At 38.6% G+C, this 27051-nt stretch overlaps 1 protein-coding gene across 1 annotated transcript in view; it reads right to left on the bottom strand.

The window, feature by feature from the left end:
* Positions 1-27051, bottom strand: part of IMPG1 (interphotoreceptor matrix proteoglycan 1) — a 58765-nt gene that overhangs the window by 18899 nt on the left and 12815 nt on the right. Inside the window, exons 3-12 of the mRNA XM_054821414.1 lie at positions 23270-23436; positions 23028-23056; positions 20411-20478; positions 19280-19371; positions 16527-16673; positions 12743-12801; positions 10928-10948; positions 9334-9587; positions 7801-7877; positions 6762-7299 (exon numbers count right to left, since the gene is read on the bottom strand). Coding sequence (XP_054677389.1) covers positions 6762-7299; positions 7801-7877; positions 9334-9587; positions 10928-10948; positions 12743-12801; positions 16527-16673; positions 19280-19371; positions 20411-20478; positions 23028-23056; positions 23270-23436 — 1452 coding nt within the window. The remainder of the gene's footprint in view (positions 1-6761; positions 7300-7800; positions 7878-9333; positions 9588-10927; positions 10949-12742; positions 12802-16526; positions 16674-19279; positions 19372-20410; positions 20479-23027; positions 23057-23269; positions 23437-27051) is intronic.

Consider the following 27051-nt stretch of genomic DNA (forward strand, 5'->3'; position numbering starts at 1 on the left):
GATAATACAAAGATACCATTTTTTTGGTACTGTAACGAAAAGAAAGAGTCACTGATCATAGAACTTACAGATGAAATGCGAAACTAAACCAAGGCAAAAAATAATTAGTTAGCTGTCTGTAAACTACATTGCTCCCTCCACATGAAAGGAATACTAGGTATAACTAGTACTAACCTTACAATATTTAAAGAGAAATTGTCAATAAAAGAGGAGAACAATGGATTGTAACAGATGTGCCTGGACAAAGAGAAACTGATTCTTTCTCATTAGCCCTTCCCAACAGAGGAGGAAGAATTTTTTTTGTAACTGCACCCGATGCTGCGTGTATTCTCCATCTATCACCAGCAAAGTTGTCTGTCCTGATGCCTTCAGGCATCATTCTCCTCAAGCCACACTACCTTTTTTCTTTATCGGACCTTTGCAGTATCAGGTAGGCATATTCTGAAGTTCTGCAAGAATTGTTCAGCGTAATTTTGATCTATAATTGTTTCACTTTAGAGTGGCAGCTCATGCCCAGTTCTGAAATGAGGAATAAGATATTTTGATAGGGATGAGAATGCAACTTCTCTTACTGATCTGAGACAAGTTTAGCCAGGCCTTCAGCCACTGCTCTAGACTACGTATACATTTAGGGGAAATGTATTACTGCTGCGGTATTTTTCCAACCTCATTCCTCCTGATCTCTAGAAAAATAAATCAAAACAATGGCAAGTTTTACTGAAAGGTACTGAATGGCAAGTTTTACTGCTTAGGAATTGAAATCCTCAGGTATGAAGATGTCATTCATGAATAAAACTTCTTGTTTAATCAGTCAGGAAGATACCTTCCTGTTATCTACATAGGTGGAGAATGAAGTGTTACATTTTTCATTACACATGTAGCTCAGAAGATTTGCCTCTGGATAAGCAAATTTTCTTAGCAGAAATATAAATTGTTCTCTGTACTTCACACAGTAATTTCAATGAGTCATTGGAATTACCAATTGCATATAAAGTTTTGCTTATTTTGGTTAATGTGCATTTATATTGTGTATTTGGGGGGGCATGAATAAGAAATCATATTTGAAGGAAGCGAAGCTTAACCTTAAAGTAAAACTGAACTGAAGTGACTGGATAGCTTAATAATTTAAACAAGTGATGTGTTAAATTGGGAAAATAGATAGCACTCTGTTTCTCTCATACCTTTTTGCTTGGATTAGTCATTTCATTTTAGCATTTTTAAGTATGTTTTGAAGACGTGATGCAGGTTTTGTTCTATTCAGGTTGTTCAGAGATAGCTGAGCAGCAGGCTGTCATTAAATTTTGGCCATATGCTAATCACACACTCTGATATGTTTAGAATGCTTCAGGATACCTGTAGGACTCAGAGTATGCAATTCTAACTTTATCACAACAGTGAACGTACTATGAACTTTTTCTTAAATCTGATGTGTCCTAATATGGGCCTGCTGAAACTTTTGCATTCAGCTTCATCTTCAATTCACAGATAACTTTTAGGCTAATCAATTGTATATAATGCTTGAGAAAATGAGGTAGCTAGACCTACCTGTTCACTTCTCCAAGCATCAGACTGAAGCAGCACCTTCATGAAAAGCATTATTTGCACATCTGAAGTGGCGAGCAACAAGTGAAAGAGCACCGAGGGGAGCTGATGGGGGAGAATATTGAGAAAATCTGTCAGTTTATGGTCAAAGAAAAAATAAGAAAAACAGAAAAACATGCAAGGAAAGAGAGGAGTTCTTACCCTGTGTAACCATCAATGTGAAAAAACTGGTGAGCATTCCTGTCACAACGAGTGGATTCCAATCCTGGGAACATCCAGAGCGGTTCTTGCAAAAAGTAATGGGGTTTTCTTTTCCATGACAATGCTGGCTATGCCAAACAGAAAGCTGTGCTCAGCACAGGTGGTGCTTAGGCAGCTGGAGATGTAGCAGTGGCAGAAAGAATCCCCAAACATCCATAAAACTGAGTTTTTCTAGAGATTGCTTAGCAATAGTAGTGAGTGAGGAGTGCACAACTAAATTAACTGTTGGGCAGGAGGAAGATATCAAAGGCGACTACGCACAACAAGGCTGTATGAACATGAGAGCAATTATGGAAATTAATGAGGTTCTTATCAGTTACACATATGTAACTGTGACCAGCATCTACTTGCCATCAGTGACCAGCATCTACTCCTCATCAGTGTTTTTGTCTCTCAGCAACAACTCTGTGATGCACCCTGTAGAGTCGTCTTCTCTCAGAGTCTTTCTGGAGAGCTTGAGGATATCCAGGCTGGTGGGACTGAGATGTAGTACAACAGAATAGCTGAAGTATTTTACTCCTAGCTTTATTTTGTCCTATAATTCTGGAATAACTTCTCCAGAGATATTGCTTCCTCCATGATGGTCAGGATTTTGGAATAACCATTTACCTGGATTGTATAATTTGTTAGTAGCTACAATTAAAACAAGTACAAATTAAAATTCTTCTTACAGTTGAGAAAGTAAAAGTATATCATTCTTGTTGTTACAGACTTCATGAACTCTTTTGTTTATACATTTGTTTGCCTTGGGCTTCCTGCTAAAATTTTCTTGGTTGTTGAAATATCTGTCTAATACGTTACACAAGTGGCTTCCTTTCTAAATGGACATACTGTTTTAGACAGAGACACAGGAAGACTGCAAAGAGAGGAAGAAGAAATTTAGCGATACAGAAGAGAGATTGGCAAGTTAACTCCAGAGGGGGAAAAAAATATTAAGAAGATGAACGCTAGAGAACACTGAACAGGTATCATCTCAGACAGTAGAAAAAAGCATTATTATTTTTTTTTTATGTCCTGATGGTAAATGGACAATGGAAATAGCCTAGACTTTGAAGGTGCCTTTTTGAGTAGTCAAATGTTTAAACCATGACATCTGATCCAGGCATTTCAGAACTTTTCAATAAGAGGTCAGGAAATGTGTACCAGGGTTTTTGTCTTAATTCTATTGAGAAATCTCCAAACAGAGTTTGAAATTCAAAGGTTAGGCTTACTTTAAAGACAGCTTATCGTCTTCCTAATAGTTCTGGGCTACTTCAAGGGGTGCAGTAACTGCCATCACCGCTTGGCCAGCATGGCTGTCTGATCCTCACTGGCCTGCTCGTTCCTGCCCGTGGACAGCATCACAGCCCGGAATGAGCACAGTACCATCCGAAAGAAGCTTCACACCCGCGCCTGGCTCACTCCTCCCACTGTTTGCCCAAGCCTGACAAATCCCACCCTGCATGGCTGAAAAGGACACCTCTTGTTAGTTTGACTCCTCGCCCCTCATCTGTTTTTTACGTTCCTTTCCCTAGATACTGTATGCAGAACTTTGTGTGTACTTGTGTGTGTGAGACTGAGCCTAATCATCTTTTTGGGACCTGCGAAAGAATTTTTTTTATTGATTTACTCAGTGACCTCAAGTAGGCACGGTTAAAGTAGTTACATTATTGACTCTTTTAAGAACTCAGTAAATAGATTTTCAACATCTCTTCTCTTAAGCATGCAGTATGTTTTGTGTACTCTAAGATCTTAAGCAAGTATAACTACAGCTTGTGCCATTGCTAACACGGCATCCCTTCTTTTCAGACAGGGAACAATCATTTTTCTCCTGCTCAGCTGCAGAATGATCGTTAATTCTTACATTCTAGTGCTTGTTTTAGACATAACTTGTGTTCCACAGGGAGGAACAAGATAGTGGGCCTTATTTTGGGGAAGCTTTTTTTTACAGCTCTAGAGAGTTCATTCTGTTTTGCAGATTGACTGGTTCCAACCCGAATGTGCAACAATATTTAAAGGGTTGGTACCAGGCGGTTACAGGATCAAACCCACAATTACAGAAGATCCACACCTCTTTAAGTGAACAATTCCATGTTCTTTCAGCACTGGCAATAATGGCTTTAGGAAGAAGAACATTTATGTATTTTTTTACTGAATTTACAATTGTATGAAACACTTTTATTGCAGAAATCTGGGTTATTAAGTGGTGAACTTTCCATTTGTATTATCCTTCCTAAAATTTCCCTTGATCCTGCTATTTGCCTGATGACACTGAAATTCATCAAACTATGCAATGTATTGTCTCCGAGGATCATTTAGAAGCCCATAATCTAATCCCCATTTTGATCTGAGGTCTTGGAGCCTGTGTGAGAGTCAAATGAACTGTGGTCCCACACCGTGACAGCGGAACAATCAAGGAAGCTTGAACCTTGGGACCAGAGAGAGGTCCACCTCTGGTATCCCTCCTCTCATCCAGTGAAAACCAGTCAGGCAGTAACTATAATACATTGCAATAAACAAATTCTTTACAATTTTTGATCTGAAGAAAAGGAATGGGACTAGTATCTTCAGCATAAATTGCTCTGCATTTTTGGTGGGTCAAACACCCTCCGCTGCTTCTCTTCAGTCGTTTGGAGCTGTTAGGCTACAAGGTTTTTCAGCTATTTAGCAAACTGCAAAATAGATATGTGGGTTTATGTGGTTTTTATGATATCAAATCCCTAACCCAATGAGTGAATAGAATGAAAAATGCATATGACCTTTTTCCCCCCTGCAAATGTAACACTTTTCCACAGTTATAATGAATGTTATTTAAAGGTATGCTGTACTGTTATTTGAAGGTATGCTGTGCTTTCGTCAGTAGCACTACTTCTCAGCACACATTCAGAAATAGTTGTGTTTAACACTTTTCATCATAAACTTTATTTTCAGGAACATTTCACAATTGGTTCTTATAAGAAGTGATTTTCTAACCTTTAAGTCACTCTGCTAATCATAAAGTCTTTGCTTTTCTCTCACTTCAGAACTCCGTGTATAAAGGCAAGACTATAGAACAGGAAGTTCTTATTCAGTACGTAAACTATGAGGAGCAACATGTCCGTGGAATATACTGTGCTCTTCCCTGGCCAGAACTGATGAGTGTATGATCCCCAGTGGCAGCTTTTACATTCTTTATTCTTTAAAATGCTGATCTTGTTATTTACTGGATCCAGAAAGGACAATACTATAGACAGTACATTACATGGGCATCCCCCCTGCCACGTTTCTGCCGTGTGGGCCCGTGGTGAAGGATGTGATCACCACGCAGTGGGGTATTTCCGATCAGCTATGCAAACGTTGCCTGTCTGCCTTACAGGATGTGGCCAGGCAGCAGGGATGAAGGTGCCTTCTTGCTCTTTCTGGGCATGCTGGGTCAGGAGGAACATCCTGAAAGGGGGAGGTGGGTTCATTATGCACACTCCAAGAGGCTTCTGGAGTGCAGGGTGGGACGTGAAAGGCTAAGGACTGAGCAAGGAGGGAGTGGTGGAACAGGGACAGAGCTTTCTATGGCAGCAGGGGACTTCCCTGAAGCAGGGAGCAAACCTAAAAGCTTTGAGGAATGACATTCTTGGGCATCCAGAAGCACTGAGTGTGGTTGTGCAAGCTAATGTGGGAATTTTGCAACTGAATTTGGTTTTTGTTTGTTCTTCTTTGCAGATTTTTTTTAATATTGCTTAGAGATTACATGGGGACTTCAGAGAATCACGCTGATTTGTGTGAAGTTCTTACCTCCTCTCTGCTTTTCTTTTGAGAAGGGCAGTCAAAAATCTGAGACAAAGCACATCCGAATATTCATCAAAGAACTAACTCCTTCCATGTGTTTGCAGTAGCCTCTTGCATCTCACACAGGCTTCTTAGAAGTGTAAATAAAATGAAAGTTTACTGCCCTAACGCTGAGTTGGTAGGGCCAGGTCAGGGAGCAGGAGAGGGAGTACACAAGAGCTGGGACAGATGGAAGGCAACGGCAGGAACCGTCGCTGCTTTGCTGGTGGAGGCTGCTGCCCCGTACAACCCGGTTGCCCCCACACCACATCTAGCGCGGCTTTCCAGGCTGCTGCTGGTGGTGATGGAGGCAGCAGCCTTATCGACATTTTGCTGTTCCAGGGGAAAGCCTAATTTGCCTGTGCCCTAAAGATGGCCCTACTGTCTTTGTGCGAACTCTTTTCATCTGCAGTGCCAAACCTTTTCTGATATCTGTGGGAAACGTGTCTATCATGTATTTTTCATTTTAAAGGTTAAATTATACAGACTTTTCTCTACCCAGACATATGTATGTATGTACTTCTTTGATTTATTATGTGTTTTTCTCATATATCTGGGTGCCTCTAAAAAACCCTACTGTGTGGATAAAACTGAATAAATAAACATCAAAACCAGAAATTTTAAAAGTTTTTCAGCTGTAGATGTGTAAACTTTTCTGACCCATGGTACTCTTCACTTAGAATAAATTATTTCATGATACTCTCGCTGCTATCATCCAAATCTGATTGTAGAACCCAAAGTAATTTACCTTCCATGTATATACCAGAATTTTTTGTGTTAGCCTGGGATTTCCTTTTATTTTCTTTTTTTTTCCTGACATGTCTTTTTGCTCTGCCTTTTTGAATTTTTACCATAATACCCTGTAGAAAGTGTGCCTTATCCTTAGGCATTTGTTGTTGGTTGGGGTTTTTTTGTTTGTTTTTGTTGGTTTTGTTTGGTTGGTTGGTTTGTGGTTTGGTTTTTTTTTTTTTTTTTTTTTGCATTGGCAACCTTGAAGTCAGGTACATTAGGATTTTCCTGAAATGAGCATCAGAAATGTAAACTTTTCACTTTTGATGGTCCAGAAAAATTTCTGTCACAACTGAAAGGAATTCTTACTGTAATTATACGTGACTGTATGTGTAATAACAACCAGATCTCTCCTACTCTCTCTTATGGAAAAATCTTTTGTGTCTTACCTTGTACAGACAGGCTATCTTGTTCTGCTTCCTTGAAAGGTGATTCTGCTATATCAGTCAGTTCTTTCTTCTCCTCAGCTTCACCGTGCTCATCTCTGGCTTGCAGGAGATTAGGTGGGGTAAAGCTACCTGTGGTGTAAGCTGCCAGCGTGGTAGCCTGCTCCATTGGAGACTCATAGCCATCAGTGATTAAGTCATTGCTAGCAGAATCATCTGCTGGAGGAGGCAAATAGGAACCCTCTGGTTTTGGAGGACTGCTAGTGCCACCCAGAGCATTGAAAGGCACTGTGAAACTTTGGTGGTCAGTAACAATATCTTCTGTGTCTGGAGGAGATTTGTCCTGAAATGGTTCTCTGGAGGGTTTGGTAGGGAACACAGGTTCAGATGAAACAAAATTATTAAAGTCTTCAGGGGCACTGATCTCTCCACTCAGCACCGGGATTCCAGTTGTAAATTCATTGACCAGGCTGTCTCCTGTCTGGTCTACTGTCACTGGGCTGGGGTAGCCTAGTGGGAGTTCCACGCTCATGGAGTCTTCCTGAAAAAGTTTTTTAAAAGCAGCTTTCATTATTATGTTTAAATTTCATTGCTAAAAAGGCCAATAATCTTTAGCCACAGGAGCTTGCAAACAGCTAATTCAGCGTGAAGGCATGGGATGTATAAAATGTTTGGCATCCGCATGTGATCCTAATTACATCGCCTGTAATTTCAAAAATGATCAAAGAAAAAGGACTTTCGCTATCCCTGTCAATTGCTCTCCTTCTGTCACTGAGATGTGCTACTGAACGGGTGAGACATCATTCACTTTGTAATTAAAACTGGAAAAGGTAATCAAGCAGTAATATTCACCTGTGAATGCTCTAAAGAACATTCTCTGTTGCAGTGTAACACCACAGCTTTCATGCTTACAGCATTTATAAAAGACAGATATGTATTTTAGCATAAGAGCCTTTTTCTGTATATTTATGTACATCTTAATACTGTTTAATTTCATTTGTCATGGAGAAATAAATAAATGTGACAACCAGTATTAACTTACCAAATCAGGGCCTGCCAGAGGAATAGTGACCATAGCCTGGATATCATTATCAAAATCACTAGGTGGTATAATAGATTCTGCAGAAAAATAAATAAATAAATATATATATATATATAGAGAGAGAGAGAGAGCGAGCGCACAATATTTCATCAGTGGCACCCTGAAGACTGATCAAAACACATCAATTCAGTAAAAAATAGTATTAAAACTATTTTCCATCAAATAATTACTTTTAAAAATACATGTTAAGAAGAAAGAGGCATAAAGTTCCATTTAAACTGGCAGTTATGAGGAAAGCAGGAATTTTATATGCAGTATTCTTTGTACTCTTTATTTAGTATAAATGGGATAGGTCTGCAGAGAGCTGAACCATGGATGAAAGCTTAAAATCAGCTGAAGAATGAACCGCTCAGTTAAATCTGCATGGGCTATGATGAGTTGTTATATTGTGGTGTTCATTAAGCCTAAAGTCTTTCCAGTTTTACCCAGAACCCACACCATTGTTACTCTCAGTGTTTTGGCTTCGGTGCCCAGTTGCTCCCTTCACCCCCTCGGACGAGCTCCTCAAACATACTTGCATGCAAGCTGTTTTCTGAAACTGGTTATTAAAAATAACCAGTGGGAAAAAGTTGATTAAAATAGTTATTATTAAAGTGTTCTATATCCATGAATTTTTTTCTTGGGATATTTAATCTACATTAAAATATGACATTTTATTCTTCCCAAAAATATTAGTTCATACTTTTTTTTTGGCAAACAAATGCCACTGTCTGTAAATAAAACACTAGAGCTAAAATTTTAAGATTGTTTTGGTAAATATACATATGAAAAAATATTTTAAACTATTTTCCCCATTTTTAACTCACCTCCCCAAAACTAGGGCTATGCTAGCTTTGAAAAAAATCATTGAAGGACAATAAGGGGATAATTATTAGCTGGGTTACTGAACAGGATGCAGCCCTTCAACCTTCGCATCCAGCTCATCATCTACGCTCCTCCTGTGTTTCAGAGAGCAAAATGCATCTTAACGGTGTGATTCACACCATTGATTTTAGCTTGGGATCAAACGCTCTTTGAGGTGTCTGTCTCTCTGACTTCACCGGGAGGTTAGATGGCTTGTTTGCAATTGAGACTCTGCTTTCAGAAAGCGAAATTTATGTTAGAGGATGCCGTCACTTTTTGTCTTATTAACAAAAGGAGGCTGTCCATAGTGGAAAATTAAAATGAGATAGTGAATATTCATAGTATTTCTCCTCCCCCCTTATTTGTCTTAGTGTGCAAAATATCCAGCTTTTCTAAACAAATAACCAAGAAATAGATCCTCCAACGTGATTGGAAGTTAGACTGTATAATTATAAAGGCACATTTGCCTATAAAATTTAACTTAGATCTATGCATCCTTTGGCTGCTATGCAACGCTTAGGAGAATGGGATACATCGAATGAAAACAACCCGTTAGAGAAGCAAAGGAGACCTTACTGAAATTGCATCAGTTTGAAAGGGCAAGGTTCAGACTTGTGCCTGGCTACTGACCATCGGTAAACTGAAGTGTCCCAAGGTCCATCGGCAGGGACTGGTCTTCATGGAGTGCGATGGCAACCAGTTGCTGAAGGTCTGTTACTGTGAGTTTAGTTGCTGATATTTCCCTCTCTTCATTTGGAGAAAGTGGAATTTTTTCGTTTTCGACCTTATTAGACCCAATAGTTGAGATGTCATCTGCTGTGCTTTTGATTTCTGAGCCATCTCTCTCAAAGTTTACCACATATCGTGCTATAGTGCTGCTTGATCTGCAAGGAGAAGATGCAAAAATGCCCAGTGCAGCAAAATCAGTTACTGGATGAAGACTGATTTCACAAACAAACAAACATATATGCAAACATAACATCTTCTGTAAAAATAATGCAGATATACTTCTTTCTAATGAGATTGTCATCTTCAAATTACTTTTGCTGTACCTAAACCTTTTTTTCTTCTCTGCATAACTTTTAATAAAAATTCCAATATTGAAGAAAATTACAAAAATGTCCTAACATAAGCCAGTTTAATCTGACTACTCAGAGATCTGTAGAACTGGTAATATAGTTTGAAGTCGTTAATTATAGGTTCAAACAGTCATAAATGCATGCTGGGATTACTAGAAACCATAATCACCTATTAATTATACAGGGATTAATCAGTTCATAAAACTACAGATAAGCAAAAATCCTATCACATCTGGGGCAATTTTTTACTCATTTTTGAAGAACAGCAAGAAAGTTAGCTAACGTGGCAAGCAAATCACTTTTCACAATGGGAGTTAGCTTTTCCAAGTCCAAATGAATGTGTATAGCTTCTCCATAGATGTACTTGTTTAACAGAAGTCTCAAATTTTCACAACTGTTAATACATCACTTTTCATAAGTGCTAAATTCATCTAATTAAAATGAAAAATAATGAGTACATTGTAAAACATTTGCACTCCACTATGTTGCTTTTTATATTATCAAATAACTGGAGAGAGAGGAATTTCACTTTATCTAGTATGTGCTATGTATTTACATTTATATGACATTGCAAAAATTTAGGAAAAGCATTAGAAAATTCTTCTTTTTAAACTATGAGTGAAAGAGAAATTCTTGGAACTACTAGACAAATTATTCCCCAGCAGCACTTTTAAGCAACAACAAAATACTGTAGCTATTTGTATTACCAGTCAAAAGCTCCCGCATTTTATCTGGCCTGATAACGGAGGTAACAAATCAAATTCTACATACTTATTGAAGATGATGTGTATATGACAATACATCTAGGAAACAGGTCAAAAATGAAAATTTAAATATGAAGTTTCCTTATTATTTTCACTTTCAGTTTATGACTGAGAGAGATCTTTACTCATCTGAACATGAATTTTCTGAGGTCAAACAATTTTCTTTCCTTCAGAGAGATCCTGACAAAATTTGATTGCATGAATGTTTCAGATTCAGGTAAAAGCTGTCCCTGCTGCTTTATGTCACAGATTTTGTACTTAGGCAGAACACGAGTCAATTCACTTTGTCACATCAAGATAAAGAACATTTATTTATGTATCTATCTACATCTACTAGTCTATAAGATGATTAATCTTAATTATGAATTACAGACAAATTACCCATCTTTCTCCTTCTTCTGTCTTCATTTCATCACAGAAGAAAGGGTGTGATAGAGCATTGCAAAAGAAAGAAAAACAACGATGCATGTATATCAGTAAATCAATCAGTCGTACATCAAAAACATCTTTGACAATTTATCTCATCTTCCACGTGTCATCTATAAATTTTTTTCTCTGTGTGAAAATGACAGCCTACTCTCTGCTTGTTCCCTTCCAAACAATGAGAGTCTCTATGTTTTGAGTGGAGAAACAGGAATTTTACTTTACCTTGATAGTTTGAAATATTTGCTTTCCTATTTCCCACTACAAATGGTGCAATTTGAGCACTGCCATCGCTAATCTAGATCTTTATGGTGGCAACGAACACCTGTGACAGTAGTAACAACTATTACTGTTACCACACATGGTGCTTACTCAGATCCTCGTCATGGGGGTAACTTGACCTATTGATTATCTCTGGAAGACATGCCTACGTTGACCTTCTGTAATAAAATGCCCTGTCATTTTCCCTGATGAATTCTCTAGCATATCTAATGTTGTCCTTCCATATTGCCTTGTGGGAAATGCGGCTAATATACGTACCAATATGGCTAAGGGAGAATGCACAGCTACACCTGTCTTTGCTGATCTGTAACTCTCAGGAGCTAACTAAATTACTAGATGATGGGAAGCAATCCTGGTCTTCCACAGTGATGAATGTATTTTGATATCAGCTCCTAAGATCAAGATACTAAAGAGAAATGGATCCCAGATCTTCTGGAGTCCCAACTGAAAGACCTTAGTTATTGCAAGCTGTAACTATGAGATACTACTACAGATTGTCTCTGCTTGTTCTGCAGTAGCCAGCTTTTTGTTTTCTTACTTTCATTATAAAAATGTAAGGAACTAATTTTCACTGTGGTTTGCTCTTCTCTCTCCTTTTCCCCAGCAATTTTGCAGAGAGAAAAAAAGCTGAGAAGTATGCTCTTTTCTAAAATTGCATTGCGATACGAATGTTGTTTACCATGTATTAAGTATTACTAGAAGGACTGAATGTTCCTGATTCTGAGCCATAAGCCCACATGAATTTATGTCTTTTTCCCTGCTCTTTATTCCCTTTCAATTTTATGTTATTTCTTACCATTAGTAATTTGTTTTCCCCTTGATTCTTTACATAATGTGCTCTTATCTATAGAAGCATAATCCTATCAAATACTCAGTTTTTGATCCCCACTCCCCTTTAGACTCTCTATTGAAAAATACACAGTAGCTTTTATTAACAGTAAGCACACAAGGAAACTAAAACTAAAAGAAATGGCAAGACAGAACACAAATTAATTAAAAAAAAAAGAAACATTTTTAATTGTTTGAAACACTTAGAAAACACTTATTGGAAAAGTTTTATATGTGTGAACATGTATCCTCCTGCAACCTTCTCTTGACAAGGCAACTTCACCGTGATCTACGCAGGGCACAGGATCCACACGCAAAAATGTAGCCACCTAAATAATCATATTCCTAATTCTCTATACCTTGTCATTTAAGAAATTCCTTAATACAATGTTGCTAGCAAACAATTTCAAAGACTTTATCAATTACTTCACCCCTCAGGGAATCAAAGCTACTTCTGCTTAGTAAGTCAAAACCTCATAGTGTCACTTGGGATGTGGTTGCACTTTTCTCCATATTGTCTCTGTGTTGTTCCCAGAAAACTAATTTCCTGGTTTATAGCAATACACACCCCACAATTACAGAGGTCTCTTCATGTTGGAGGGAAAGAAGGAAGAGGAGAATCCTGGTGGCCAATAGAAAAATGAGTCCCATTTTCTTACTTACTTAAATCCTAATACGTGGATTTCTTTGAATCCTGGAAGTTTCTCAAATATTTTTTGCATCTATAGAAAAACAGAAAATCGTTAATTCAGTGTAAATTCTACCACTAAACGTAGGTTGACTACCTAGACAATATTTTTCATATTTTAGAAAAAGCTCAACTTAGACATAGCATTTGGTTTGTATATGCTGCCTGTATTACCTGTTAAGTGGCAAAACGAAGCACAAAACACAACATTTTTTAGTAATGTAATTGTATAAGTCAGTGATAATATCTAGTTCATAATAGAGCAAGTCAAATAACGTAAATCAAATGTTTTTCTCATTTTCAGCAGTTTTGGTTCACGAATTAAAATGTGACTCAAGTCACCATAACTGTAAATTGTTAATTATTTAGAAATAGCCAAATGCAGATGGTTTAGATTATTTGACATATCATTTATAAATTAAAAAAGTTTTAACTGTCTTGTATAAATAGAATAACTTCATATATTTTTAATTCTAATGTAAATGATTGTACAATTGCATGGTTTTGAATAGAAGAGACAATATGAAGAATAAACAATGAGCAGAAAAGGTGAACTCTGTATACATTTTTCAGACTTTAGCATAATAAGTGTTTTTATCAGCACCTCAAGAATTAACAATGTTTTGAGATCCAGCTGGTTGATCTTTTGGTCTTCTCCAATTGTAACAACATTTAAACAGCTAAGTCAAATTAAATATTTTATGTACATCTATTATGTCAGAGGAAAGGTGTTTTTTTTAAACACAGTGTTCCACAGTTCTGATTCACTTCCTGGTCATGTTAAACACATTGTCCAAGCTTTTCATCTGTAAGCAAAGACTGTGGAGTTGAGGGAATTCAGCACTTGAAGTGAAAAAACCTTTTGAGAAGTCAGGTCCTTGTAACTCATCATATCACTTAAAAAGTGTATGAATTAATGTGGCGATCTTTCCTCTTCCTTAGCTATATGACTCCTCTGTACAAACCCAGCATACATTTAAAACTCATTTGTTCATGCGCGAGAGTTTGTTGGAACTGGTAGGGAGCGGGCAGCCAAACCCTCAGCTTTCTTTGCATCTCTAACGTAGGTTAGGTGAAGAAGGAGCAGCAGAAGATCAGTATATTATTACAATACTAGGCATCAGCCACACTGTATCAGCCTAGATGTCCTTTTCATCACAGCATGCAGAAGAGAAGCTGAAGTCTAGCATAAAAGATGAGGCCAACATCTACACTCCTCTTGCCCGTTGCCCACAACAGGACAGCAGGAAAGGAGCTGAGGTAAATACTTCATTTTGAGCTTCATCCGACTTAGTAAAAGTGGTGCAGAAGTAGCAAGTAGACCGTGGGATGATTTTAAATGTTATTCATGTGACTAATGCTCAGTGAGGGTGATGGAGATTAAGGGCATAATTCACTAGGATGCAATTAATTTTCCTAAACTTAGGCAAGCACTATCATTTTAGATGCTTTAAGGTCATCTGGTGCTCAGTTGCTGGTTCAAAAGAGTGCACCTCTCTCATATTTGAGGGGCCCTTGCAGATGTGTGGGATAACCTGGGGCACCTGAAATGGCACCAGATGTCCACGTGTAGGCAACTGAATCCCGTTTTAGCCATGTTCTGCCAGCTGACTCTTGGCACGGGCTCTGTTCAGTCTCTTCCTGGTTCTCGTTATATCATAATGAAGTTGATGGGTTTTTTTAACTGTATGCACATGTGTAGCTTCCTATTTCCTGCTTTTGCCAAATGAATCCCTGTTCACTGACTAGTGTAAGCATCTGAATCTGCATTCCATTTTTCATGTGATTTTAAATGTCTGTTGTGGTGTACAGATGTACTTCTGAACATTTGCACTGTAATGTCTGCTGTTACTCTTCCCTCTTGCTGTGTCCTGGAATGAATTAGAAACTGAGCTTGGTACTCCATGGCCCCAGCCTTTGCAAGGGCTTCTCTGAGATTTGTACAGGAGCTTATGTAGCTGGACAAGGTTTTAATTCTGAATCAACCTCCTGACTCTCACTCTTTAAGTGCACTTGTAAAACTGTCTTGTATCAAGATTGCTCTCTGCCTCCTCCATGACTTATCTTTGAAGAAGGTCAGATGTATTTCATGGTACTGGACTACAAATCATTTTCTATTCAACAGTGAATGTCAACAATGACTCTTTAAAGTGGTCAGATAAAATTTCATGACAATGAAAAAAAAATTAATCACAAAACTGCGTCTCTCACCTTCTTGTTAATGAAATTAATGAAATAACTTAAAAATCAGATTGCTGAGTTACATGATTATAACTGTAGTAAACAAAGTCTGCAAGCAGTTCTTTTTAAAGATAATACCGGAAATCCCCAGAGAAGCCAGTTTTTATCAGCTGTACCATCACATCCTTTACCATTTTTCTATGCATATATGAAACTGAACCAGGATAGTGAAATAGCTTGCACTAAGGAACACTCGTGAAACTGATGAGAAGCTTTAGTTAATTTTATCAAGAAAACCTTTTGGGAACCTCAAGTCATTAACTGCTATCTATTAAATTGATATTTGAATATTCAATTAATATTATTAATTATACAAGAACACCACAGATGTCCCAGTTCTTACAGAAACTGTGGTAATGCACAACAAAATGACTCAAAGTCCTTTGAACAATAGTTCAGACAACAGTAGCTAATTACTTTTAACATTTATATTACATTTCTCATTAGGTTTATTGTAGAAATTAAATTATGACAAAGTAATGTCCATGAATTCCTGATTAAGCCCAAATGATATTCCTAAAGTTACTCTGTTCATGTTATCTGAGGCTCTACTACCAACAAAGAAGTTGGCTTGTTAGCTTGGTGGCTGAACAGATGGCCTAAACCAGGGGGAAAGCTGACTATACGTGAAGGAAAATGGAAGGTCTTGAGACAACAGGAATCATCTATTTCAAATGAGGGCAGTAGATTCTAATTCTGTTTCACAGAATCACAGAATCACAGAATCATAGAATCATAGAATCATAGAATCACAGAATGGTTTGGCTTGGAAGGGACATCAAAGATCATCTAGTTCCAACCCCCCTGCCATGGGCAGGGACACCCTCCACTAGACCACATTGCCCAAAGCCCCATCCAACCTGGCCTTGAACACTTCCAGGGAGGGGCATCCATAACTTCTCTGGGCAACCTGTTCCAGTGTCTCACCATTCTCATAGTGAAGAATTTTCTCCTAATATCTAATCTAAATCTGCCCTCTTTTAGTTTAAACCCAGTTACCCCTTGTCATACCACTACATGCCCATGTAAGCAATCCCTCTCCAGCTTTCTAGCAGGCCTCCCTTAGGTACTGGAAGGCTGCAATAAGGTCTCCCTGAGCCTTCTCTTGTCCAGGCTGAACAATCCCAACTCTCTCAGCCTGTCTTCACAGGAGAGGTGCTCCAGCCCTCTGATCAACTTCATGGCCCTCCTCTGGACTCTCTCCAACAACTCCATGTCTCTCCTGCACTGGGGCCCCCAGAGCTGGACGCAGTACTCCAGGTGGGGTCTCACAAGAGTGGAGTAGAGGGGCAGGATCACCTCCCTCGACCTGCTGGTCACGTTGGTTTTGATGCAGCCCAGGACACGGTTGGCTTTCTGGGCTGCATGCGGGCATTGCTGGCTCATGTTGAGCTTCTCATCCACCAACACCCCCAAGTCCTTCTCCTCAGGGCTGCTCTCATGGTGAAGGTAGTTTCATAATATGAATCTCAGCTAAGATACAAAGCCAACATTTTGGCATTCACTCAGCCTCCTTACCTGTAGCTGAAATTTGGCAGCTAGTTGTCGGTACTGTGGGGAGTTGGGATCACTAAGTTCAGCTGTATACTCCTGATCAGTGAGAGTGACGCTGAATTCTACCATTTGCTCCACAGGCAGTTCTGGGACTGTATTTGTTCCCAGCTCCTGGAAAAGAAGAGGAGAGGAAAGAAAAGGGAGAAATACAACTAAGTGATTTTTTTCCCCCTCATTTCAGTATTTAATAGGTAGAAGGGTTCCCTTTTAAGCCCATCCCCAAAAGAACTTTCTGAACTATATCCTACAAAAGGTGAGGGTTCCTAACCACATCTGTTGGCTGAGATCTTCTGCTTTTGCAAACGAGTTTCTATTACTGTGACTTGAGATTTGCCTTTGATATGCAGCAATGAAGGTGATGAAGAGAATCAAGCCATTTCTTGCACAGAGAGTGTTACCAAGTCTTCTTATTTCCATCGTCATTAAAGTCGTATAGCTTTACTTGCCACTTTGGAGGAAAGTGTGTGACACCAAGGAGAGTGACAAGCAAATGGTAAAAGCTGGTTGGTATCCTACCCTCAGAAAACCCATGGTCAGCCAGAGCAGACTGACAGAATCTGTCACTGTTTCATGTTCAGACATTTGCATTTGTTTTTTTCCTGATAAAAAAGTAGAATTAGCTCTACTTGTGTTACACCTTTCCTGTGCAATTGACTTTACTGTTATTAAAAGTACTCTTGTGTGCTGTTTCCCAATGTTATTTGCAGTTTTGGCCTACACTTACTAATTTTTTCCCTTTAATAATGTGAAACTCCGGAAGACGATTCATTTGTAGGCTACGATGTGCTGTCCACAAGGAGGAAAGCCAGTATGAATGTACTCAGAAAGATTTCCTAATTCATCCTAGATACAGAGTTACACATTTACTAATTTTAAGATCAGAAGGTATCTCTTGTTCCTTATTCACAAACTTCAAATTTCAAGTCTTGGAATGCAAGTACCTGAAGAGGTGATGCAGAGAGGCCACCCAGGAAACTCCTACTTTCTTAGTCCTTCTTCACAAATCTTGTTACTAATGTTAACAGATGTCATCCCTGCGTTCCACTGCCAGTGTATTTTATTACACAAGAAAGCCTTTTTTTTTTTTTTTTTCCTGAATAAAACCTTTCAGGGTTCTATAAAGTTTTTCTTTTAAAAATGTGAAGATCTTAGAACACAAAACAAGATTTTCTTTACTGCACGTACTGCATGTACATTGCATGTTTATACTTATTAGCAATATTTACATATTCTGTATTCTTTAAGCACTTTTTTATACTTTTATTTTCTCAAGGACAATTCTACTCTCAGCCAGGCTTTTTATACCTTGGATAAACAAACAAACACAACAAGAGCAAGACAATGATCAAGAAGAAACTAGCCCAAAAGAGCAGCAAGCTCATCAGCCTGAATCCCACAGAGAGGTGGGGTTTCCACTTCTGCTGCCAGGTGGGTTGGCACAAGGCTGCTAGAGACATCTGTCCTGTACATAACACCTAGGTCTTGATAGCTTCCAAGAATAAGCAGAACAAGAGATATGTGCAATTACAGTGTGTCAGGGGATTAGAGAGAAAATAAGATGTTAATATAATAAAGAATGAGCAAAACAGGAGAGAACACTTTCTGCACCCATTGATTCTGCTTAACGCAGCTCTGCTAAGTCATTCCTTAGGATGCCCCAGGTTTAGAGGAACTTATGTTTTGTATATAAAAATATGGCTCATCAGCTAGAGAAAGAGCATTCTGTAGTGTTCTGTCATGTAAACAGAAGATTGAGGAGTATGCACTTTCTATACAGCTGCCCTATGACTTTTGTGGAGCCAGTCTTTAGGGAGCTGGTCACAAAGGACTGGGCTGAGAAAGAATGAGGAAACCTATAGCATGGAGGAACTGGTTAATGCCAATCTCCCAGTACACCTCAAACATCACAAATATGAGACTTTTAAAACCAGTTTTTCCTCATATTCTATCTGCTTTTTCACTCTAACAGCTATGATACAGGTAGGTAATACTCAATTGAGAATATTAAGATTATTTTGCTTTCTTAGATCCTGAGGATGTAATGTTTTTGGACAGTAAAACCAGCATTTGTCTGGGATCACTCTGGTGCAATTCCTGTGCCAGAGCTGAGAAGCTTGCAGAAGTGGGATGGAGAATGGTGGTGAATTGCCAGGGGTGTGATTGGTGAGGCTTCAGCCAGCATTTCTGCCCTCAAATTCTTGGTGGCAGCAGCACAGAGACCTCGAGTTCGCCCAAGTGGGGAGGAAGTGGCATGAGCCTCTTCCTACAGCTGGTATGCACAAACAAAAAAAACCCCAAACCCCAGAGTGACTTGTCGAGGAGCTGCTCTAGAAAGGCAAACATTTTAGAAAGTCAAAAAAGTCTCAAAGTGGAGGGGAAAGCTCAGAAGGTATGCATTTTTAAATCATTAATGAAGAACAAGGTTACAAAATGGTGCAAAATAGGCAATGGGCCCTTCATTAAAAGAATGAAGACTCTGCCTAAAAGCTGGTTGCCATATTTTTATAATTTCTACATGCATGCAAGAAACATCTTGCATTACTCCAGTACAGAACAGATGCTAATAAAACCCTTCAGTCCTACCAGCAGTAACAGAGTGGAGCACTCATGGTTTATAAGCACTAAGTGTTTGTAAGGCTTTCCCCTCTTTTCTGCTAGATGAGCCCAAAAAGAAGGGGTGAGTAAAATAGTGGGACAGGAAAATAGGCTGCCCTCACCTTCACAGGAGTCTTCGTGTCGTTAACAATTTCGTTGAGCAGCGTGCCATTAGGTACTGTTGCATACGGAGAGAGAGATGCGCCAGGGGAACCTGGGCGGGGGTTAAAGCAAAATCAGGCAAGAACAGGTTTGCACAGCAAAAATCTTCCCCTTTCTGTGTTGGTCAGGTGTCAGCTTGCTGGAGAAACTTTCCTTATGGAGGGCGTGTTTGGGTGCAAGCCTGCGCCAGTGAAAGGTGGTCATGACTTATAGCATGGGTAAAGCTGCTACTTTTTATGCAATAAAAACAAAACCTCAGTAGCATTGCGTGTGTGTGACTGAAGGCAAAAATAGCACCGACTATGCATCAATGAAATTGTGTGAATTAAATAATAATATTGGATCATTTCCTGTCATACCGCATTATATATCACCAAATGTCTAAGTCTGATTTTGCCAATGGAGATCTTTGTCTCTGTGTTAGCCACCTTTCATTAGCACTCAATTTAAAGTAACAAGAGGCTTTGACAGAGTTTTCCAGCTAGAGGCAAAATTACCATGCTGGAAGTTGCTATCATTAAGATTCCATCATATTTGGCCCTCATAAAAATATGTGTGTAGGATGTTTCCTCCTTGAACCAAAATGCTTATATCTACAGATTTTTATCACTGCATAAATTTCTAACGTTATTTTAAAGAACTATAGTGTACAACACTGTTGGTAGGTCTAATTGGAATAATATGCTGAAATTAATGTCTTGGCATCACTGTGACTTTCTGGATAAAGTCATTCTTTGTCGTCTTCTGCTTGCTTATTTTGGCTAACAAAATCCAGCAGCTGACACTCTAAATGTTATTTCATAATCGAAGCAAAATTAGCTCTACTCTCTACTCTCCTAAAACTAGGGAAACATATACATTTAAAGACTGTCAAACAAACCTGGAATGCTACATTTGAGTAGCAGACATGCTGTAAAGAAATCAAAAAATGCTTCTTATAGATTATTTTGCTAAAGCATTTTCATTGTACTTCACTGAACTTGTCATGCTTCTACTCCATTCCTTAAATTACAGCCCTCTAAGATGTATGAATCATTGGGTTTAGCAATTCTATTTAATGGACAGATGCAAGCAAGCAGATTTGATTTTACCTGTAGAAATGGAAGGAATGTCTTCCAGCTTTTTGCCACCTGTTTTCTCTGTGGATATTTCATCTTTCCTATCAAATAGAAATGAGTGATTTAATGATCAGCATCCTGAACTGGCAATGGCAAAGGTGTAAAAAAAATGTAGAAATCACCCCTATATTAAGTGTACTTTAAATGAGAGAAGTTATTTCTAATGGAATATTTGATAAGCTGGTTAAACAGGCAATGGAACAGTAGATCATATTTTATATTCAATAGTTTATATATGTCCTCTCTTCTCCTTCAATACGGTATTTGCTCTTACAATGAGCAAAAATACTGATTTGATATGTTCCTCCACCAAGGACTATCAATCCTACTCATGAGGTTTCACGATTGATTTTCTCTGAGCAATCAGACATATGGTGTCACAGAGATTAAATCAGCACACAGGGTCTGCTTTTTCTCTCTTTGAAGTCTATGAGTGGTTGACCACTGACTTCTTGTATGTTATCTAAACCAACTATTGTCTTATTTGCTATATTTCATCCTATCAAGACAGTTCAGTGAGGGCTTTGGGCTTCTGATTTTAGAGCCACTGGACATTTCATAGTTCCAAGGGTGTTTCATGGTTGGTGCGAGGACAGGATGGGTAGACTTGTTCTGTTGTTAGCCTGCATTATAATATCATAAGGATGCTTCCAACTAATGATAGCTTCAAATTAGTTTCCTGGATCAGGATTATTATGAATTGTAGGAATGTTTATGTTTGTATCTGGATGTAATGTTGATGGGTTAATGCCTACCACAGTCCCCATGGCAAACGGCTGAAAAGTCAAGTAAGAATATGGTGGGCGTGACGTACAGATTGTCTGCCTCGCATCGCAGGATTTGTTTTGTATTGTTGATATTATTTTCTGTTGTAAGTTTTACAGCATGTGCTGATGAAGAAATTTTGGAACCGAGACTGTTAGCTTGCCTGAAAAGCAGAAGTGGTATGTATTTTTAAGGACATTTTATAACAGATGTGTCAAAGATTCCTGCAGTTAAGGCTATAGAATAATTTAAGCTCTAAAACTAAATGTTTATTCATTTGTAGCTTTTGAAAACATTTAGATTCTTAGATAAGAATCCTCTAAGTGACATTTTGAGATTTTTCTTTCCTGAAATTGAAGAATTTCAGTTGTTTTGGGTTCTAAGTAGAGTGTGGAAAAAAACACAGCATAAAATTAAAAAAAACAAATAATGGAAATAAATTTCCTCAAAATTTCTACAGAAATTGCTATTATTCAGACAGTGCACACAGGTGGAGTGTTTGTGAAAACTGATACCGCAAATGTGTCGTGTGATTTTGACTGAGACAACATGAAGCTTGTAGCATGGACAGAAAAGACATCTGGGCTGCATTTCTATACAGGACCAACCTAGATGTTTAAGAACATAAATAAAGAATATGAATAACTCTTGATTTACCACATCCTCTGGATATCTCGTGTGGTGAGAACTAAAGTATTATATGTAATGTTTTCGTTGTGTCTTTCAGTGGACACTGATCTCTCTACATGGCATCTACAGAAGATACAAAACGTTTCCCAAACCACACAGTAGTAAAGACGAATTCCAACAATGCATAACCATGGCTGCCTGCATTTCCAGCTAAAAGACAAATTATTTCATAGAATGTACTTCACCTTCTGAATTGTGTCTAGGGAAAACCACACTGTTCACCAAGAGCATAAGAACACCGAGATCAGTCACTTTACTTATTGCCTTGCTGCTGCTGTTTGCACTAGACTGAGTGAAAAGACCTCCCTTTGGACTTCCAGGGGAGTTTAATTAGGCCCTACATCATTAAAAATACATTTCTGAGAAAGAACACTCAAAGCTCCCATGTCATAATGAATAAAGATACCTAAGACCTCTGTGATCATGAGACAGTATAACTTATGAATGGAAATGATTATTTGCTACACCTGAAAATCTAAGAAAGTTTGAAGAAAAAAATAATACATTAATCAGAGAAAGCGTGGACAATGATTTGTCTGGCTGTACGATAGTATTTCTATACAGAGAGACAGAGTTCAGTATTGTAACTTCAATCCTGCCATTCTCAGACTTCTGAGCACTGCCGGGAGCATACTTTTTCCCAAGAGTTTATGGAATAAAGCATCACAATAGTTAACAGTATCATGATGTGTAAAAATACTGGGAAAAGCTAAAGTGAAAGCATAGCGTTTTCATATTATTGCTTAATGTAGCCTCACAGATAAACTTTTGTTCAGCTCTATGACTTTCCTTTTGAGAATCGTAGCAATTGTGGGTAATCTTTTGTCACACTCCCAATCAACATTAGTCTAACATGAAGCCGCGGCTCTGTCAGGGTTTTATGCTCACACTGATCTAAAAAGACATTCTGCGGTGTCTCAAAGTGAACAGGCAGCTCAGACATTTGGTCACCTTTATTATTTGTGATTCGATTGCTGTGTACTATGATACATACAGTATACACATCTCTCTCACAGCACACACCAATACACCACAGTGCTATCTGTATATCTGTTCACATCCACGCACATCTACAGGTATCTTTTTCAAAAAAGGCAGGAACATCAAGTGGCAAGGTTCTACTTGTGCTACTTACCTTTCCTGGAAGGTTCTATGTTTTACTCGCTGCGAAAAGATTAAGAAAAACAGCGTTTTACTAGTGGGTGTATCCAACCATTGAGCAGAAGCCTGTTAGCTCTTTCGCTTACTGTACTTTTATGTTTTCCTTCTAACACATGCCCCCTCCTCTTCCTGAGCAATACTTTGCCCTTATATAAGCAGGTGGGGAGGCACTTGGAAGTCTCCCCAAGTTTCTAAATGAATGTCAGTAATACTTACCCGTTGGATTATTTCCAGGTGCTCTTGGGAATTGCTGAAGTTTTTGCCAATGTCGAATATGCAGAAGGTTTCCCTCTGGCAGGCAGTAACCCAGTTCTGATATTCAGAAGTATCAGGAATCCGATCCAGAAAAATACGAAAGGCTTCCCACACAGCTTCCTGGCAGACTGAGTAAGAAGAAAGGGGCTGGGGATGGATGCTTTGTACCAGAAAGTAAACTTGAAAGCCTTTGAAAAGTGATTTGGAATTTGCACATTTTACTGTACTTAGTAAACAAATCCAGTTTCTAGGTATTTTTAGATATTTTGATCTTTTAGGTATTTTTGAGTTGACAGTCACTTGCCTTTATGCTGAAGGATTAACCATCTTTGAGTTAAGGATTGCTAATTTCCCTCATTTTAAAGGAAATTTGGCCTGACATCATCATCATTAATAAGGAGCAAACACAAAGCACGCTTCCTTCACCTCAAAGGTCCATACATACAAAGATACATACTGGATATTCTAGTGAGAGCAAACATAGAGGGAGAGAGAAAAAATAATCTAGCAGGCATCATACTTGAATAATCATAATTTTAACTGTATACAAAGGTTTTGTACATTTGTATGGTTAACTATGCTTAGAACAAGCTAAACAGAACATATTTAAGATTTTGATATTTCCCATACATATTAAAAATATTTTAATGGAAAGATATATTTTTTAAATGCAGCAGGCTAAAACGATCTGATTATATTTCAAATTTTCAATGTAATTAGTCTTTTCAAAATCTTAAGGACATTCTGCGGCAGGTACATGCTTTATATTTCTTTGAACACCTCTGGAAAAAATGAATGACTTAGTATAGGTACAATTCCTTTGGAAAGAACGTGATTTCCTTCCTCTCTACACAACCGTACACAGCCATTTGTTCAATGTTAAATATCTCCTCCATGGTGATGAATCACCCGGTTAAATGCTAGGCTACATCAGACAAGATTAACAGGTACTGTGGCTGCAGAGACAATAGTAGTGTTCGGCGTCATTTGGGGAAAAGAAAATGAACATGAAGAGAATAAGACAGCGGGGGTAGATTTCAAAAAGGTGGTATTCGGGAGTGGCTGTAAGGGAGCTTCTTTTACTGGATGCGAACTGACTTAGTTTCATGAGATTATGTAAAACATGTAATACAGTAATGGAAACCAATACTTTTACATATTCTGCTGGCTCCCTCCTTATGAAAGCAAGCTGTGAATTTTGGCTATAGTGTGTTATGAAATATATTAGAATGCATATTTGGGCTTGGCGTCCAGTTTTTTGATCTATTTTTTCTGAACTCTGTCAGGCTTTTCAAGGAAAACTTGTAAAAGATAAGTTCCCGCTGCAAAGACCTTGCTCTCTAGCCCCGTGAGTGAGGATCATGACTTCCGTGAGTACGTCAGGGAGGGGAGAAAGTAGCAGAAGCTCGGTTATAAAATGACTGCTCAGAAATACTTTATAGGGTTTACTTTCCCTTGATGGTTCTGATAACACTGGTCTTAGACATGTCTGCAGAAGTGAGTTTTTGAGTCACTGCTGGCCAGGTGGGGCTGCACTTCTGAGAGCACTTTTACCAACATCTTGCTGAAGTCTCCTCTTTTATGTAAATTGAAACAATTTCTAAAAGATTCCGGAGGATAAACTGTTCCCTCCTCCAGACAGCTACTGCCTACCTGACTAACTACACTAATATGTCTTTGAATTTCTGTTCAGATACCAGCCCCTCCCCACACCCAAAATATTTGGGTTTCATTTAACTCACTTTGCACAGCCTCAAACTCAACATAGACTGAATACTGGCTGCACTTGAGCCATGCTTAAAATCACTGAGTGGTCCAAAGAGGTCTTCAAGCCAGCACAGAGCCAGGAACTGCTGTTCTGTGTGGACTTTCCTGCTTAACTGCAGAAATATCCACTTATGCAGGTTGTCCTCTGCAGGGGCTGTGAACTCAGTTGTGTAGGATAACCATCATGGCTCAGTGGCTGCTAGAACCCACGCATTTTGAGCAGAACCAGCTCAGTTTATCATCATCTCAGCTGTCGCTATACCTTCCCATTCATGGGTGACTGCCTCTGTCACTACTTGTTGATAACTCCAATACTGTTAGAGATAACAAAGGCAGCTGTATTTTTGGCTTTGTGAAAATATAATGTACGCACACTCAAGATGAAGGAATACACTTCTTCAAAATGTTGTCTAAAGTTATATGCTTTCAGAGAAGGGGATTTTCAAACATGTTAGAAGAAAAAAACATTTTAAAACTTGCTAGCAATCTAAAAGCTGTTGCCTTTAGCACTTTACTTTGCAAAGTTCATTACTGTGAGATGGGACATTTATTATCAGTACTTGATACCTGCTTTGACTTAGAGTGAGCTAATTATCTGCATTATCTGAAATTCAGTGTCTCTGAAATTAGTGCAACCAGTTTCCCTAGGTATTCTCTACACTTGCTGTAGGGATGTGCTCACCTAGCTGTGTTAGGGCACTTCAATAATACCTCAGGAACGACCTGCCCTCCCAGTAGAGCAGCTGCATGTGGAGCAGATGTGATCAGATTATTAAAAAAGAACAGGCTGTCTTTTGAAATGATTTATTCATTATGAGCTACTTTCTATCATCTTTTTCTCACTTACAACTCTCTTGTATCTGTTTTTCTGAGCAGTAACTGCTGAATAAAGATATACCATCTGATGAAAAGTAATCCAGTTACCAGGGGTTAAATAAACATGACACATGGCCAGCTGAGGAGGCATTGTAGCTGATTCCATGCATGCTCCCAGTTTGCCCCACATGAGGGACTGACTGTCTTCATGGTGACTTAACCTATGGTGTGTTATTTCGGAGTAGGTATAGGGTCACAGTAGGCTCAGGTTGCCTAATAGCAACTGTCTGAGCTCCTATATCTGAGCTGCTTTGTGTTGGGTGCTTATTCCTGAGAGCATAGAATATATATATATATATGCCAAAAAATAATTGTGTAATTTTTCTTAGGAAGCAGTAAAATTCTCTAGAGGACAGATATGATCCACAGCGCTGTTGAAGTTCTAAATGTGTCATGGGACTTGGAGGGGTGGAAGTGTTCTCCTAGGCTTTGGGTAAGGAAAAGAACGGACCTAAAGGTATGTCTACAAAACAAAATGAAGCTAAGATTGTCCCACAGATAGGCACAGGCTGTAAGACTCCAGCGTGGCTACCAGATTATCTTTTCATGAAGGCTTGTACAGCTTGTTACAGCTTCAAGGATAATGCTTGCATCACCTCATTTTCACTTCTACCTTTTTTTTTCTTTTCATTTATCACTTTCATCAGGTAAACTAGCATGCTCAGCTGGGAGGGCAGAAGTCTTGGGTTCTGATCTTTCCTTGAAGGAAACATATTTTGAGGTTTTAACCAAGGACATTGTAATGGAAAATATGCAACTATTCAAGGGAGCGGAAACACTTCTATCTGAATGAATGTACAAATTATTCAGCTCAGTCATCTGTTCTCTTGCTTACTGTTTTGGAAGTATTTCAGCTTCAGTTAAGAACTGGATGACACCTACTCAGAGAATTTTGTGAGTGTAGGACACTCTGCTGGGAAAGAGGAGCTGTAAGTTTAAACCTGCTTGCACTACAAGACTTATAGAGCCCAAAATCCCACTCCAAACTGATGTGCTGCACTCCAAAACAGTGGTAGTATTGTCATAATCAGTTTCTAAATGAAAATGTCATAGTTGAAGTTCTTTGAGTTCAGGTCAATGATACCAGCCTGTCCCAGGAT

Source organism: Grus americana, chromosome 3 (genome assembly GCF_028858705.1).
Source record: "Grus americana isolate bGruAme1 chromosome 3, bGruAme1.mat, whole genome shotgun sequence".
NCBI lineage: Eukaryota > Metazoa > Chordata > Aves > Gruiformes > Gruidae > Grus > Grus americana.